The 17,055-nt window shown below is 41.8% G+C and overlaps 1 protein-coding gene across 2 annotated transcripts in view; it reads right to left on the bottom strand.

Annotated features, from left to right (window-relative positions):
• Positions 1-17,055, bottom strand: part of NALCN (sodium leak channel, non-selective) — a 286,369-nt gene that overhangs the window by 253,296 nt on the left and 16,018 nt on the right. The window contains exon 4 of one of the 2 annotated variants that reach the window (XM_048493957.1): positions 359-415. The exons of the other annotated variant lie outside the window; for it this stretch is intronic. Coding sequence (XP_048349914.1) covers positions 359-415 — 57 coding nt within the window. The remainder of the gene's footprint in view (positions 1-358; positions 416-17,055) is intronic. 2 annotated transcript variants of the gene reach the window in all.

The raw sequence follows: 17,055 nt of genomic DNA, 5'->3' as shown, positions 1-17,055 counted from the left end.
TATAGGAATGAATGTAAGATTTCATTCCTAATATAAAAGTTACATTCCACAATGCATTGTGATTTAAAATGTGTTGGGGGACATTTTCAAAGCACTTTATGAGCGAACATGCAATGTGCATACCTCCTTTGCAAGAGAGCTGGTGATGCCTCTCATCGACCATGAGAAAGAAAATCATAGCTGTACACACAGGTTAATGTTTATGGCATAGAAAATGATACAATAACACACAGCCTGTTTTTAAGACTCCATAAACCTTTGTATAAAATTCCACTCTGGCTCTGGCAGACAAGCAAATCCTGCTGTTAACTCCAAGAAGGAAAATATCCCCAAGCAAGGTGAACTTATTCCATCTTACCTTGAACATCTGAAATGGCTGTGTTGTTGTTAACCTCCAACCTTTTCCCAACTCCATCTACAGAAAAAAGGAGATTACCTCCATTCATGAGCTTTGCACATTAGCGTCATCCATCAATGCACCAATGTAAGAGAAATATTCTCATGCCATGATATGTGCATAGTCTGCAGACACTGAAAACCTAACTTCAGTGTGTCTCTTTTACAAATACGCTGTCAGTTCTCTTCCTGACAAGTGGGACCTGGTCCCATTTCACATCCAGCAAGAAAACTCACTTTTCCTTTTGATGAAGAGCAGTTTGGAAATCAAGTTTCCTAGAATCATGATCCTTTATTAAATTCAAACATCATCATATAGCCGCAACCAGGTGTGGATCAACTGGCACCTTTAGAAATGAGTAAGTAATTCAGGTTCAAGTAAACATGTTTAAAAGCTGCATCCAAACACCCCTGGATTTTTCACCATCAGTGTGTGTAGCCTAGGGCATATCTACTTAAATAGCGCCTGGGGAAAACCTGGCTTTTGTGCTGTACCCCACAGCTGTGCCCCGCCCCTGCTGGGTGGGGTACAGTTGCAGACCAATGAGCTGGGCTCACCCCCATTTGCAATCTCCACATGGATCAGCCCCATACCAGTTCTCCATGTGCAGGAGGGATTGTGAATGGGACAAACAAGCTCATCCTGGCCCCTCCCCATGCCCGACCTCCACATGGAGGGAGAAGAAGCAGGGGCTGTTCGAGCCTGGCTCAGCCCAGGCTTAGAGCTGAATCCAAGTCAGGCCCCAGCCATGCTGACTGAAGCTGGACAGACCAGGAGTCACTCACATCGCCCCGCCTTCAGCATGGCCATGCTGGCAGGGGCTGATGGGAATTGTAGTTCCTGAACATCTGGGTAGGGTAGGAACCTGCGGCTCTCCAGATGTTCAGGAACTACAATTCCCATCAGCCCCTGTCAGCATGGCAGGGGCTGATCTCAGACCTGGCCTCTGGAAAACACTGGGTTCCCTACCCCGGAGCCTCTGGCTTTATACTATTGGCTCCACCCCCAAGCTCCACCTCCTATCAAATGGAGCTGGGGGGGGGCTGAGCCAACATTATAAAGCTAGAAGGATCGAGAGCAGCTGGCTTCACTCTGATCTCAGCTAAGGCCAGGCTTGGATTTAGCTCTAAGCTGCAGCTGGGAAGCCTGGCCTCAGCTGGGCTCAAGTAGGTCCTTGCTGCTCCCATTTCTACATGGTGTGCTATATGGACATGGGGTGAGCCTGGCTGGCCCCATTTGCAATCTCCACATATGAACGGGGTGAGCCCTGCTTGCAGCCATCCACTGAACTCCTGAATGGGGAGTTACCAACCAGGCAGCAGCTGTGGGGCAGTGCATGACCGTAGAAGTGGTGCCTGGGGCTCGAGATCAGTGGTGGGATTCAGCAGGTTCGCATCACTTTGGCAGAACCGGTTGTTAAAATGGTGCTTGTAAACATCCAGTTGTTAAATTATTTGAATCCCATCGCTGCTCGAGACCACCGCTAGATACTCTACTGGCTCCAGCAATCCTTCACAAATGGATTGTCCATGTAGGACAATGAAATTGAGAAAGATCACTTTAGTGCAATGATAGTACAATGTCCAATTAAGTGCAGATGCAGCCAACCACCAAAAGGGACAGCATGTTTCAGATGGTTCAGGCAACACACAAAGAGCCTGGGAGGTGGGAGATAAAGAGTTGAATCCAGTGCAGTGTTTTGGCAGACTGGAGTTCTTGCACTCATACAGCACAACTTTCTCAGTTCCCCCATCCTATTACAGCCCAAAATGCCACCTCCCCAAATCATGTTCCTGGGGACTTCCTCTCCTCCAGGAACAGGAATCCAGTGGGCAGGTCAGGCTGCCCCCACTAATATTCTGCAGTGGAATCAACCCAAATACTATCAGCACAAGAAAAAGTTAAATCCACAGAAGCAATCAAAGGCAAACAAGCATGGTGTTACACTCTTGTCGGTGTTTCCCTCTCCTTCCTACCTCCCCTGTTGGAGTTCCACTTGTTTAAAAGTGATCATGTGGCCTTTTTTTAAAAAAAAAATGCCAGTGTTCTATCAGTTCAACAAAATATCATGCCATTGAAGCATCGAAATCATAAGGCATTGATCATTAACCACACAGGCACACACATTTCCAATGACAACATCAAGAAGCCAGAACCAGTGTCTTCAGTTGAAGCAGCAGAAGCAACTCCTGGCCACCCAGAGATCTTCCTCTGCGCCGGCCTCCACTTCCCTTGGCTGAATGAGGCAGCAGCTGATCCAAAGCTTTGGATAGAAGTCAAAAAGTAGCACTGGAGGGAGCCCTTGAAGCTGGGGGAGGGGGAGCAGAGATGTGTTGCTCGTTTGGAAGGCAACTGCATGAACAGCCACGAGGAAAATCCATTCAGAAGTGAACAGCCCTGGGGTATAGTGGTAATGCGTAATGTGCCGACGTAAGTTGAACTAGAATGTTACATATGAGCTGCTGTTGAAAATGGCATTTCCACATCCAGTTTTCTCCTTCCCTCTTGATAATCATGCCGCCATGGATATCACAATAAAGTTCTGTGTTTCCCTGAGCCAACTGTGTTAGCTTCTAACTACAGAAATGCAGAACACCATGACAATAGGCAAATGTTATTATAAAACAGAAATTCACCATAGGACTGCCATTCTTGGTGGAAGTCTGGCCTCAGTTACTATTAGGGTTGCCAACTCCAAATTGAGAAATTCCTGGAGATTTGGGAATGGGGTCTATGGAGGATGGGGGTTTGGGTAAGGAAGGGACTTCAGCAGGGTATAATGCCAGAGATGCCACCCTCTAAAACAGGGGTCTGCAACCTGTGGCTCTCCAGATGTTCATGGACTGCATGGTAGCTGAGGCTGATGGGAATTGTAGTCCATGAACATCTGGAGAGCCACAGGTTGCAGACCCCTGCTCTAAAACATTTATTTTCTTCAGAGGGAAAAAATCTTTGCAGTCTGGAGATGAGATTCCAGGAAATCTCCAGGCCTCACCTGGAAGGTAGTAACCCCAGTTACTATTGATATAAAGCAGAGGTCTCCAACCTTTTAAACCCTGTGGGCACCTTTCAAATTCTGACAAAGTACGATGAAGAAGGCGTTACTAGACAGGTTATACAGCAATCTCCCCAGAGGACACACAAGAAAATACAGTTGTTGATTTCTCATCTAAAACACCCTTTGGGGCATTTTCGCACACGCAGAATAATGCCGTTTCAATCCACTTTCAATGCACTTTCACAATGGTTTGCAAGTGGATTTTGCTATTTCACACAGTGCACTGAAAACGGATTGACAGTGCATTATTCTGCATGTGCGAAAGTGCCCTCAGAACATAAAAGGAATATAAGTAGTCATAATTAATGAAGTACCTACGGTTAAGCATTGCCTGGAATTTAACCATACAGTCAAGGAAATTAAAAATTATCATTATTAAGATGAAAAAGTCATTTTTTCAATCGAACAAATGTCCAGGGAGACTTACTCAAAAGAAGGCATACCACACTCATTTGCTAGGCTGGATTCCATAGCCCCACATGTGTTAAACTCTTCTCTTGAGTTTTCATGCTTTGTGTACATTAGTAATAGCTGTCATTCAAGAATATTCAAGATAAAAAAGGAGCTCTAGCAATCCCTCTGTGAGGAATCTTGGCAATAGAAGACTTATATCTCAAACCCGCTGATTCCCAGAGAAGGTATGTGGGTCAATACATTAATCTGTTTATTAATTTGTTTACTAACTTTCCCTATGTGCTTTGTCAGAATTAGTTAACAAAGTATTTATTATTGTTGTTATTGTTCTTCGAAAGAACTTGTATGCAGAACAGGAACATATTTTGCTTTTTTGAATGTGTCAGGCAATTCAAAACCCTGAAAACATGTTGGTTTAATGAAACTGGACTTGAGTAGTGTTATTAACATTTTTGTATTTGTTGTTCCTATATAGAGTTTAAAATATCCTGAATACAAGATACTGGGGTATAATATTGAACGTATCCATCAGGTAATATATGTAGCGTAGAGTAGAAACTTCAGTACTTTTTATGGAAGTCTTTGGGAGCTTTCGCACAATTTTCTAATATTGGACATATTTACTTAAGATGGCACCTGGAAATAAGCCTCTGTGTGGAATGCTGAAGGGACCAGTTTGCATCAAGACGCAGGAAAACACCAAAATGATTCAAGAAATTGGAAGCAGACCTTATCATAAGATATATTTGGATACCTTGAGAATATTCTTTAAAGATTATGTATGTTCACTAAGAATTAGTGACATAATGTTACTGAAAATTATCAAGAATTAAAGCACATATACTTAAAGACAATTTTATTCAGGTGCCCCTTTTTGCACAACTTCATTATAATTAGCAGCTTGAAGGCTGTGCTACTCCATTTTTTGTTTGTCTCACTTGGAGGATGGCAACCCTACTTACTGTTGACATAGAGCAGGAGTCCCCAACCTTTCTGAGCCCGTGGAAACCTTTTAAATTCTGGCACAGTGTGGAATGGTTCTGGCACAGTGTGGAATGGTTGCTGCAGGAGGTGGAGCCAGCCAAAAATGGCTGCTATGGCTTATTTTCAATCACATAATGAAGATCTTTGTGCAGCTGTTGATAAAGCAGTGTTTTTTAAAAATCCACACAGCCAATCAATGGCCAAATCAAAGCCTTCCTGGACAAAAGCCCTACCCAGTTTGTAAAACACCTGGCAGGCACCAGGAAAGGCATTGGCAGATACCATGCTGCCCAGAGGCACTGTGCTGCAGATCCTTGATACAGACATATTATCTCCTATACTGGTAAGAGAAAGCTGAGTTTCTTTTAATTACACCTTCTCTCACTGAGAAGTTTGCAAAAGGGATTTAATATAGCAATTAAAAATAGCGAGAAACACCAACTGATGAAACGCAAGTCAAAATTCTGTTCCAGTAAGGAATCTTATCTAGGAGGCACCACAACTCAGTGTATGTATACAACTGATTATACATAAGCTGATTATACATATAAGATCTAAGACTCCCAAGAACATATGCAGAAGGACTGTTACTCAGCAATGTATCCACATGAATAGGCTAGCCTTTGCCTCATCCTTGATTGGTTGCCTTTATATGCAGGAGCATTTTGACCCTAGTTTGTCATTGAGCCCAGATTCTCATAGGAGAAATCAGGAAAGAGTTGATAACATACTACTGATCACTTCATGCAAAGATCTGATGACTTTTCATATTGTGTTCTCCACTCACCCCTTGTTTCTCTTTCACTCCCTTTCTTCTTATTCTTTCCTAAGCCCTTTCCATTAAACAGTTATTTGCCCCAAATTCCTTTCTAATCCTGTCCATTCTTGTCTGTTTTGGGTTTCCTAATCCCGACCTTGAAACCTTGGTTCCAGACTCCCTGACACAACGCTACTCACACCCCAGCAAGTTCTGTCATAATCCATGAAACAACATGATTCAAGAGTGACTGAAAGACTTTGAACTCCCAAGAAAGCCATTTTATAAAGTGGGAGGGGGGACTGTATAAACACATATCTATTTATAACCATCCCCAGAGGCATGTCATTCCAACTTAATATAATACAAAACACATGGAACTGAAGACAACGTAATACAAAAGCAAAACATAAAATTGCTGGCTTTGGCTACTATATTTCTTTGGCCTTTAGGATAAAGAAATAAATTGAAAGGAACTTTAAAAAAAAACTTATGTGAGCTCAAAACCAAGGATTAAGAATAATAAAAAGGGCTTTCTTCTCTACACCGAACTGAGAAGCAAATCAATAATAAAAAATAAGTAGCCTTTGATTTTCCAAGTTCATAAAGTAATAATACGAACCAAATAATAGGTACATAGAATAACCGCAATGCTTTTGATTCCCCCCCCCCCAATAGTTTGTGGAGTACACCCAGAACTAGCAAATAGCCCTACTGTGTAAAATTAAGTCATTTCACACCCACAAGCACAAAATCTCATGCCAAAATAACCCCAGTAATCAGTAAGAACATTCTAGCATACCAGGCACTGCAGAGATGTAGGATTAGCTGAACAAGAGAACACAAAGGAAAAGGGAAAGCTGAAATAATTAAGAAGGTGAGAAGGAGGCAGGAAATTAAGAACTGTAGGCTAAGAATTTATTCGACTAAGGTTATCAATCATATTTTATATGATAGACATCACAGTAAGAGGCTGTCAATCAATTCTAGGGTGAAAGGCACAAGAGGTGCTGAAATTACTATTCAAGCACTTGACAGGAGTAACAGGAATGACCCCTGCAGTCAAACACAAAGGACTGCCAGACCCCAACATTCCCAGTTAAAATGTTAAAGCAGAAACTTACATAGAAACTTACATACATTGACTAACTGGTCAATTCTGAGATTCTGAACCACCATGGAACCTTCAGCCAGGGACTACACACAATTCCTTTAAAGCAATGCATGTAAATAGATGGACTCCAATCAAGTATATGAAAAAAACCAGACTATTCTATCACCTTACTCTCTGGAGGAGTTCATGTGCATCACCTGCTAATGCCAAAAGAACATCCAGGGTAAATGAGTACATGAAGGAAGGGCGGTCTCCCACCAAACGGATTATCACACTTTTCTCATTTTTCTGTTCAGCTCATACTGTGCCAAGTAAACAAATTCTGTGTCTGCTCTCAACTTGTAATGGAGCTGTATCATCATATTAAGGAATCTATGGAAGAAGTTTACCAGGGAATTGAGACCCAGTGAATCAAGTGGGATTTGTTATTGGGCAAAAAATGCATGGGTCTGCACTGCACAGCAGTTAATGTGACCAAGATAGAGATTAAACAATTCCACTTCATTCTTCTACTTGCCCATAAACTCCCAACTGGACTGGCTCTTCTTTCTACTATAAAACTGTCTGTAGTCTGTTAATACAGTACAGTCCCCATGAAGACATAATGCATAACCATGGGTTCTTTTCCTTAACCGTGGTTAAGCATGTCTGAATACTAAAATTATGGTTAATGTAAATCCACGGTTTGCATATATGGTACTACAGTTAAGCATTATACAAACACAAACAATTCATGATTGAATCCTGTGTCCTAAACTCTCTGTACTTGTACCCTGGTTTTTACCCCAAGGAACTCAAAGTGGCTTACAACAATAAAATATCCCAAAGCACGCCAAGAAAACAATATACAGTAGTCCTCTGCATATGACCCTTCCATGCATTAATTGAACATACAGGAAGGAAGAGTTGTCACAAACACACTGGTCTCAGCCCCTGCATCTATGCAATCACTGGGTCATCCGCACAGTGCAAATGCATGGCAGACGTGTACGTGCCAATGCTCCCTTTCTGCAAAAGGGGACATTGTTTTTTGAATGTTGGGCAGGGAGCATATGTGAGATGTTCTCTCCATGTATACACAATGCTAATGAGCTAGAAATCATGCAGGGACTAGGAACGTACTCCTGTTTGCATTCTCTCTTCACATGCTCATTTTTAGTCCACTCCAGAGCCTAACTTGAAAGCTCAAGATGAAAAAAAAAGTTTGCATTTTTAAGTCCTGAAAAATGCAAAATGCACATACGGAACCTTGCATTTTTAAGCCCTAAAATGTAAACTCACCCAGCCTAAAGTTTACGCCAGATTCATGGTAGGTGTGGGTCATAAGATCTTTCCCAAGGGAGGTGGGTCAGCAAAAAGTTTAAGAACCATGCTTAATCTGGCAGACTGGACCACAGCTTTATGGTACCTATGGAATCTTACAGCTTTAAGGTATCGATTAAATTTATTTATTTACGGTCATTGACCAGCAAGATACAAAAGGGTTAAATTTACAAAATACAGATTAAAACAGATAATAAAATACAGATAAAAAGCATAAGAAAATTCAGGATACGAGCACACAATAATAGAGACAGTATCCATCTAATAATAATAAGGGGGAATTAGCTGCCACAACCGGTAGAGCTCTGTCGAACCTTCCTGATTTTGCTAGAGATCCGAGCAAACTTGGCAACAGAATACTTTAGGTGTTTGTATCTGATGGTGGTATTTTGATTTTTTCTTTCTTTGCCAAAGAGGAGTTTGCCTGGTCATAAGGAATAAGCACCCTACGTATCTCATCATAATATGGACATTCGATGATGGTGATGGTGGTGGTGGTGGTGGTGGTGATGATGATTATTATTTAATTTAATATACTGCTCTATCCCCGAGGGGCTCAGTAGAATGTGTTTTGTGTTTACCACGCCTCCTGTTTGAAAACTGCAAGTTCTGCCCTCAATTGGTACTTTGTTATAAATCCCAGCAGTATAAGTAGGCGAAAGGGCATTATAGAGCAGTAGGCTGAAGGTTCTACGATGGTTAGCATTAGACAGAGAAGTGAGGTAAGGCATTATTGAGAGTTTATTGAAAGTTATTTTACTAAAGATTGGATTTTTAAGTTTATTGAGGTCATGTTGCCTCTCGACATCTATAATTCTGAGTTTAATAAGATCCCTAGCTCTGTCATAATTCATACTTGAGATTAGTTATTGGGAGAGTCCATAGTATGCTAGTTTCTGTAGTACTGTTCTAAGCCACGGGGAAATAAATGTATCAAACAAGACATATCTAGCAAGGCCCCTCTGGCAATAGCACAATCAATGCCAATATAGTAGAGAGAGTGTCCATAATTTTGACTGTACTGATATCAGTCTGCTCTCTATATACAGTGCAGCATTTGAGATGTTATTTGGGAGCTGTAGGATAGACCTCAAAAATTTAGATTGGATACATTCAAGATTACAAAGGGAGGCAGTGATGGTTAATGGGGTACCATATGATAGTTGTGCCAATGATTTAGCCTTAAATAGTTTGATGGCAGCTGGGATGTGATGACCACCTTTATTCCAGTAGTAGTTTCTAATAGCGCCAGAACTTTTAGAAGCATTTGCAATGACGTAGTTGATATGAGCGGTTCTAAGTCCTGACGACTGAAATACAACTCCTAGATATTTGTAGAGTGAGACCTGCTCCAGACTTTTCCTGTTTAATTTCCATGTGTGGTTTTTAGGTCTGGTAGCACATACCATCACTTTGGTCTTCTCATAGTTAATTTTTAATTGGTTTTTCTGGGAAAAGTCAGCAAGAGTCCTTAATGCTCTTCTCAGGCCAATGGGATTTTTAGAGATGAGGGCCAAGTCATCTGCATAGAGAAGGAAATACATTTGTCAGCAATTTTGGGGGGATGAAAATCAGGGTTATTGAAGAGGGCTACCATGTCATTGATGTAGAAATTAAATAAGGAGGGGGCCAAGATGCATCCTTGTTTGACACCACTACTACTTTTAATTTCATTTGTTAGAAAGCCTTGTGGGTTATATTTCACTTTAATGCTGGTGTTCTCCTAAAGAGCCTTGATTAGGAATAGTAGCTTTTTAGATTTAAGGTAACAATGATGATTTGCATTAGTTATAATTAAATATTACATGACTCCCAGGAAAATGGTCTTTTCCAAAGAATCATAAGTACATATGTAGATTTATACTGCAGAAATGCCAACATTCATGAGGAGAGATATTTGCTTTCAGGATGTCATTTTTTTGCTACAAGCCACTTCAAATGAACCAGAAGTAGGCTGCAAATATTTAAAATAAACAAATTAAAAAACTGTATGTGTTTATTTGCATGGTGAGTATATGGCAAAAGCTTAAATTGTTCTTCCATTTCTAGTTTTAGACTGTTCCAACAGTTCTCACCCCCAGACACACAACATGGCAGAGAGTGATTATTAAACAAATGCTGACCAATTTTTCATGGCAAACTTGCTCCTCTGTTAGCATGGGAAATGCTCTGGTGCAATGAAGAGTTCTGCACTGCCCCCGTTGCTGCAACGTGTCTGCCACGCTGTTGCCCTGGCGCCACCCTGGAGCATTGGCTTTGCTATGGGGCTTTCCAGAACCATCAAAATGGAGGATATTTTTGAATGCCCCTGTTGTTCCAGGGGCTTTCCTGCCGTGAAGAACTCCACAGCAGCAGCAGCAGCAGCGGGGCCATTTTTCCCGCTTCACTGCTCTGACCCACCCTACCAAGCAAGAAAATCCCCACCCTCCCCAACCACGCACAAGGAGTTTGCGGGTGGGGGGGGGGGGACGGACGGGAAGGCGATTCTCTCACACGCACAATAAGTTTAAAGGAAGCTGGCGATTCTCTTGCATGTGTGAGAAGTTTAAAGGGAGGAAGCTGGTTATTCTCTCGCGCCAGTGGGGATTTTAGATGGGGGGGGGGAGGGTGCAGATTCTCAGTGCCTGACTGCATTCTGTTTTAAAAAAATTTTAAAGTGCTGAAAGAGAGTGTGGGGAATGGGGTGAGATTCAGCCAATCCGAATGCAGGAAACGGAGGCTGCCCGCGCATGCGTGGTTTCCGCAGTGCTTATGGGAAAGTCCCGGGCTCATGGGAAACCAGCTGGAGATTCCTGCGCCAGCCCTGACTTGAGTGAAGGAAAGAGCTGGGCACCCATGGGGAGCTACAGGCAGGGAGAGAAGCCCTACAGCAGGTATGCTCCCAGATATGCCGTAGGGCATTCGAAAGTGAGAAAACGGCCACAGTGTAGGCCAGTGTAATGATAAGACTGCTCAGCTTGGACTGAGGAGACCCAGATTCAAATTCCCACTCCATCACAAAACACACTAAGAGTGCCACTCCATCACAAAACACACTAAGCAAAGTTATACCCTTCTAAATTCATTTAAGTCAATGGGTTTTTTGGATAATACCAATCTTTCATTAAGACCATTATTTTGCTACAATTTCCCCACTGGGTTTCAAGTTTTCAAATAAAATACAGGAAATTTCATTTTGGATCATATGACAGATCTTCACTGAGCGAAAGGAATTCCATTACCCTAGCAAGAATTCCTCAACTCCACCCTCCCAGCAGAGCTATAGCGAGGGGTAACTGCACCTGGGGCATGTGTGTGCCCTGTGCCCCTGCCACAGCCCCGTCGGCTGCCACCACGTCACCATGCGCCCAGTGCAAGATGCCCCCGTTTCCTTTGAGTGCTACGCCACTGCTTCCCAGAATAGCCCAAAGTTAAATGCTGCTCCCCTGGGATTGGGGCCCCTAGAAGTAGCATCAATGAGGACTCAGAGGTCTGCAGTGAAAAGCAGAATCAACTCTCACTCCATTAAGGTAAAATTTTCATATTCAAAAGCACAGGCAGCTGGGGAAGGCAACAGAGAACTGCCCTATAAAACATAGTCTGCCTTGTAAATGTCATGATGTGATGTCATTCCTGGATCAGTAACAACTTGGTGCTACCTTTAAGCCTCATAATACAATCTTTGGGCCTTCTTTTCATATGGCTCCAACCACCCTCTAATCTCAATGCATCTCCTACATTAAGTAAATTTTGACTAATCCCCACCTGCATTTTTGTCACATTATTTGTGTGTATGCCCGCTTGTTAACATTTATCCTCTCAAATCAGGAGGAAGTGAACAAACTGAGCCCTGCAGGTGAACTAACTCGATGGCATTTTTTAAACAAGTAAGCCAGTGGGCGGGAAAGTATGTTCCCACTTTAAAAGAATTCACATTTAGCAGATGCTTGAAAAGTTTCCCCTAGAGAATGGCAAATGAGGGCAAGAGATTTCCAGGTTGGGGAAAAAAATCTAGGAAGCTTTCTTTCCCCCACCTTCTACATAACTTCTCGCTTCAGGATCAAATGATGCACTCACTTTTCTATGCAGTTTCCTGGCCTTTCACTTGTTCCATAGAGCTTATGGTTCAATCTTGTTGACACAGATATCTATTTACAGTACAGTCCCACAAGAGTTCTACTGACATTCATGGACTTTTAAATCCAAATTCAACAGAAATTTATATCGACAATATGGTTGGGGATTTAGCAACAGGTCCTACGTGGCCTCCAGAGAGATGCCGCCTCTCTGCCCCGTTTATGACTTAACAGAATAAGAAGAAGCACAGATGAAGCAGTAGCTGTGGAAAAGGAACTTGTGAAAAAGTCACTTTGGAAGACTGGACAAATGTGCAAAGGGAAAGCAAGCAAGAAAAAAAGCCACACGTAACAGAAAATAGAGTCAATGTATCTGAGCCAAGTACAGCTGCCAACTCTAGCTTTGGGAGCAGGAATTGGCTGTATGCTAAGCTTAATACAACATCCATGAGATCAGCAGCTGCAAAGCAATGCCTATGCAGCAGCCACTAGGCACGCATGCGAGGAAAGGGGAGTGGACAGAGGAGGCATGGTGGTGGGAGGAGAAGAACTGATGAGCCACAGAAGATGTAAGAATGCTCTCCTTTTATCTAAAACTTCAAGTCATCCAGACATCTGGGTGCCACAAGGCCAGGAGCTCCCTTCTGACCTCGATGCTTTTTCATCCCAGGATCATGAAAAATAAGGTCTCATCTCTAGAATTATTAATCCTAGAGCCAGGTTAGTGTAGTGGTTAAGAGTAGCAGACTCCAAACTGGAGAATTGGATTTGTTTTCGACTCCTGCTCATGAAGCCAGCTGGGTAACTTTGAACTAGTCCTTATCCTTACCAACAATACTTTCATATTACTTAGGGTACAGTTCAGTTAGTCATCCACTTATTTAACCATCTTGAACATCTTAGAGATGCTAAGGTATTAAGTAATAATTTATTTATTAAAGCCCTTTGGGGATTGGGCGGTATAGAAATCCCATAAATAAATAAATAAATAAATAAAATATTTATATGTTAACCCTTCTCCTTAGCAACCTAAGAACCAAGTTAGGTAATAACAATATAAAACAATAAAACTGCATAACAATTGGAAGGATGAAACAAATATTGTTTTCCCATTCCTGCTGGGTGTCCTTGGGCTAGTCACAGTTTGTTCAGAACTTTCTCAGCCCCACCTACCTCACAAGGTGTCTGTTGTGGGGAGAGGAAGGGAACGAGTTTTTAAGTCCCTTGGAGTCTCCTTAAAGGACAGAAAGGTGAGGTATAAATCCAAACTCTTCTTCTACATGGTAGGCAATGGAATTGTAAAACCTACCTTTTAAAACCGACTTACAAAGGGTATAGCGAAGGCTTTTGCAATGGCAATTCCAGATGTCACTTCCAACGCATTTACTGTATATTTATTAGATTACCAGACTGCCCCTTTAATCTGAATTATTGAATTAACATTTTTATGTTATTGTAAGCCATTTCCAATATAAACACCACATTTCCAGATACATGTGTGCTATTTTCTGAAAGGTCAGACAACTCCAGGTAGAAATTTCATTTGTCCCAGAACTTCAAGTTTCTGCCTTCAGTCATCCATGTTCAGATTGATGGGCTTTAGAAACATGAACCAAAGTTTTTAGCTTAAAAATCAGCCATTTGGCTTCTTGTTTGTTTGTAATGCAATAGTTCTGAGTAACAGTGAGATACTGGAATGAAATCTGATTCACAGACTCAAAATGTAATTCTATATTTCACGTTAGAATATCAGCTCAAGTAACATATCCAATTCTGGGGAGAGGGCGGGGATAAAATTCAACACATCACTCCTGAAGGATGAGATATAGCAATTCATATTGGTCCACATGTTCGGAATCAGCACAATATTCCACCGTTCACACACAAAAAAACCTCAGTTCAAACATGTTTAAAAGGGAGGAGAGGCAATTGATATGAGGGAGGACAAGATACAGTTGACGTAGATGCTAGAATGGAAATTGGCAGGGCCTTTTCTGTGGTGACAGCTGGTCAAACTGAATTTGTCATTGTAATGCAATTCTACTGTGTCAGTGTGCCCGCCCTTTTCCTTGCCTAGTTAATGCAATTAGCTTAATGTTTTTGAATTATTGTATAGAAATTCCTAATTCTTGAAAAAAAAATAGCCTGCAAAGGAGACAATTCTTTGTGCCTCAATAACTTCATTAGTATGACAAATGGGAAACTTCATTACACAAGCCTCTATTATGGGTTTTTAATAATTTCTGCCTCTTAAATTAGCATTAGTCAATGCCACATTGCAAAGCTATTCCCTAATCATGAATATTCTAGACTTCCAAGATGGCAGGGCAAGAAACCCTCTGTTCTTTTCCAGTCCTTCCTTGAGATGTTGGCTTGAGCATACATTTTTTTATCAGAAGTTTCCAGAAGCTGATGCAGCTGGGAACTTTAGGAAATGAATCACTAAAACCTGCATGTGCTTAGCCTTAAATAAGTTGCAACTGAAGCTAAATCATTTCTTACTTCCTAAACATAAATGCAATTTTACTGATCTTTAACAACCTTCTGTCAATCTCACTGTTAGAGTAAAGGAAGAGGTCAAGAACTCTTTCCTCATCTCTCTATCCAGCTAACTCAGGCTAAATGAACCAGTAATCTATTGTCATGATCCTACAGCACTTGGGGGGTTAAAAGAGAGCACAGAAGCTTGGAGAAAAGCTCCCCTCTCCATGCCTAGCAATGCATTTTCAGCAACAGAGGCAGGAGCTGGGAGGAACACAGCATCATCCAAGTCAACTCTGACAGACTTTTACGAAAAACATCTTTACTAAAGTAGTGGTCACAAACACACACAGGTGGGGGAAGAAGTTACAAAACAAAAAAAACCCTCAGCAGCAGCTGCAGGCTCACCGAATGTGCTCATGCTGAGAGGAGGATGTGTCGTTTGGGGACACAGCAAACAGGAGTGGAGGAAACCAAGCAAAGAAAAATTCAAATCTACTAAATAAAGGTCACTATCATGATGAGACAGGTTCCCAGAAGTCCCTGGCAGTTCCATCTACATGCTTTTTGCATGGATGTGCATTTCACAGAGTTTGCTGTTTCTGCTGGAACCCATAATATGTATGTGGAAATCTGGCTGTTAGGAATGTTTACTGTACCTACTAAACTGCGCACCCTTTCCCAGGGATTAGGATGTCCCTGAGGATGGGCAGTTGCCAAGGTCCAGTCATAAGGCCCAGATCTTCACCTGTTTTGGAGGAAATGGAAGGATGCTCTCCAACACTCTTTTCTTGCCAGAAGAAAGGGATCTTCCATTAGCATTTGGTTGCTAGTGCTGATTCAAAAAGGGAAGAAGGATGTTCTAAACATCCAAAGAGCTCATTAACTGAACAAAAGGGCACAGAAGGTTAAGGAGATCAAATGGGGAAAAAATCATTATGAATACAAGAAATTCATTTGATGCTTCTTGAAAACCATATTGTCTTTTGCAAAGATTTCCAACAAAAGGTTGCCTGTTCCTCCTTTCTTACCTCCTCATGCTATTTTCCATTCCTTGACGCATGATAAACAAATCTTAATGTTAACCATAATAAGCTTTAAAGAGAGTCTGCACTCAAGTATCCAACCATGATGATGAACTCTGGTTTCTTACCTCCTCATGCTATTGTCTTTTTCTTGAAGCTAACCATGATCAACAAATGATGTTCCATGATGAAACCATGATAAAAATAAAAATAAAATAACCCTCCATGACTACAAGTGGCAATCGCTAGTCAAATCAAGCAGGATCTTCAATTCTGAGTCCAATTACTGATTAACACAATGCCAGCTATGCTTACTGGGAAAACAACCTACACTTTATTTGTATATGAGGTGACCTCCACACCCCAGAAAAAAGTGGTAGGGTCAACGTCATCGATTTGATACACTGATTTTTGTTTGCAGGCTACAACTGAAGCATTTATGGCAATGATGGCGAACCTTTTCGAGACCGAGTGCCCAAACTGCAACCCAAAACCCACTTATTTATCACAAAGTGCCATCACAGCAATTTAACCTGAATACTGAGGTTTTAGTTTAGAAAAAATGGTTGGCTCCGAGGTGTGCGTTACTCAGGAGTAAGCTTGGTGGTAGTCGGTGGCTTTGCTTTGAAGCAACCGTGCAACTCTTCCAACGGGTGAATCACGACCCTAGGAGGGTTTACTCAGAAGTAAACCCCATTGCCAGCAACCGAGCTTACTCCCAAGTAAAGGATCATGCTTTCGTTCTTCCCATGAAAATCAGTAGGGTTTAACAGTGCTTAACAGGGTTACCTACACTGCTTCCCCAAAACTAGGTCTTAGGTTTAATGCTAATAATCTCCCTGAAATAATTACACTATTATCACATGACGAACTCTGTGCACATGTGCCCACAGAGAGGGCTCTGAGTGCCCCCTCTGGCACCCGTGCCATAGGTTCGCCACCACTGATTTATGGTAACATGCCTACAGAGGTGGAGAAAGGGGAAACTACTCCAGGGGCACGAGTGTGCCCTGTGCCCCTGCCACGCCCCCTCCGCGGCCCAGCCACGCCTCCACCACGGTTCCACCCATGGGGTTGACCCCTCCTGCCTCATGGGCATTACGTCACTACAGGCCTATACAAAACCGCACTTAAAATTGTAGCTATACCCAAACATAATTTCAGAGGAAGTCTTAATTATAAACAATTTTAAAAAACTGAAATTTACTATGAATGTCAGAAGACCTTTCTATCTATGGCCACACCCTTAAAATTTTCATCTTTTTTTTTACAAGAGGGTATTTTATTCCACGTACCATTCTATCCTTAAATTCAGGCTAATTTTTCTAGAAATGCTGCTGAAAGAAGAACACAGTAACTTCTAAAATGTAAGTAGCATTCTACAATTCTTTCTGAACTATGTCACTAATTCCACTTAAGAAATATTTGTAATATTACTCAATTGATT

This window comes from Sphaerodactylus townsendi, linkage group LG04, assembly GCF_021028975.2.
Source record: "Sphaerodactylus townsendi isolate TG3544 linkage group LG04, MPM_Stown_v2.3, whole genome shotgun sequence".
NCBI lineage: Eukaryota > Metazoa > Chordata > Lepidosauria > Squamata > Sphaerodactylidae > Sphaerodactylus > Sphaerodactylus townsendi.
This window is presented reverse-complemented; position numbering and strand designations above follow the sequence as displayed.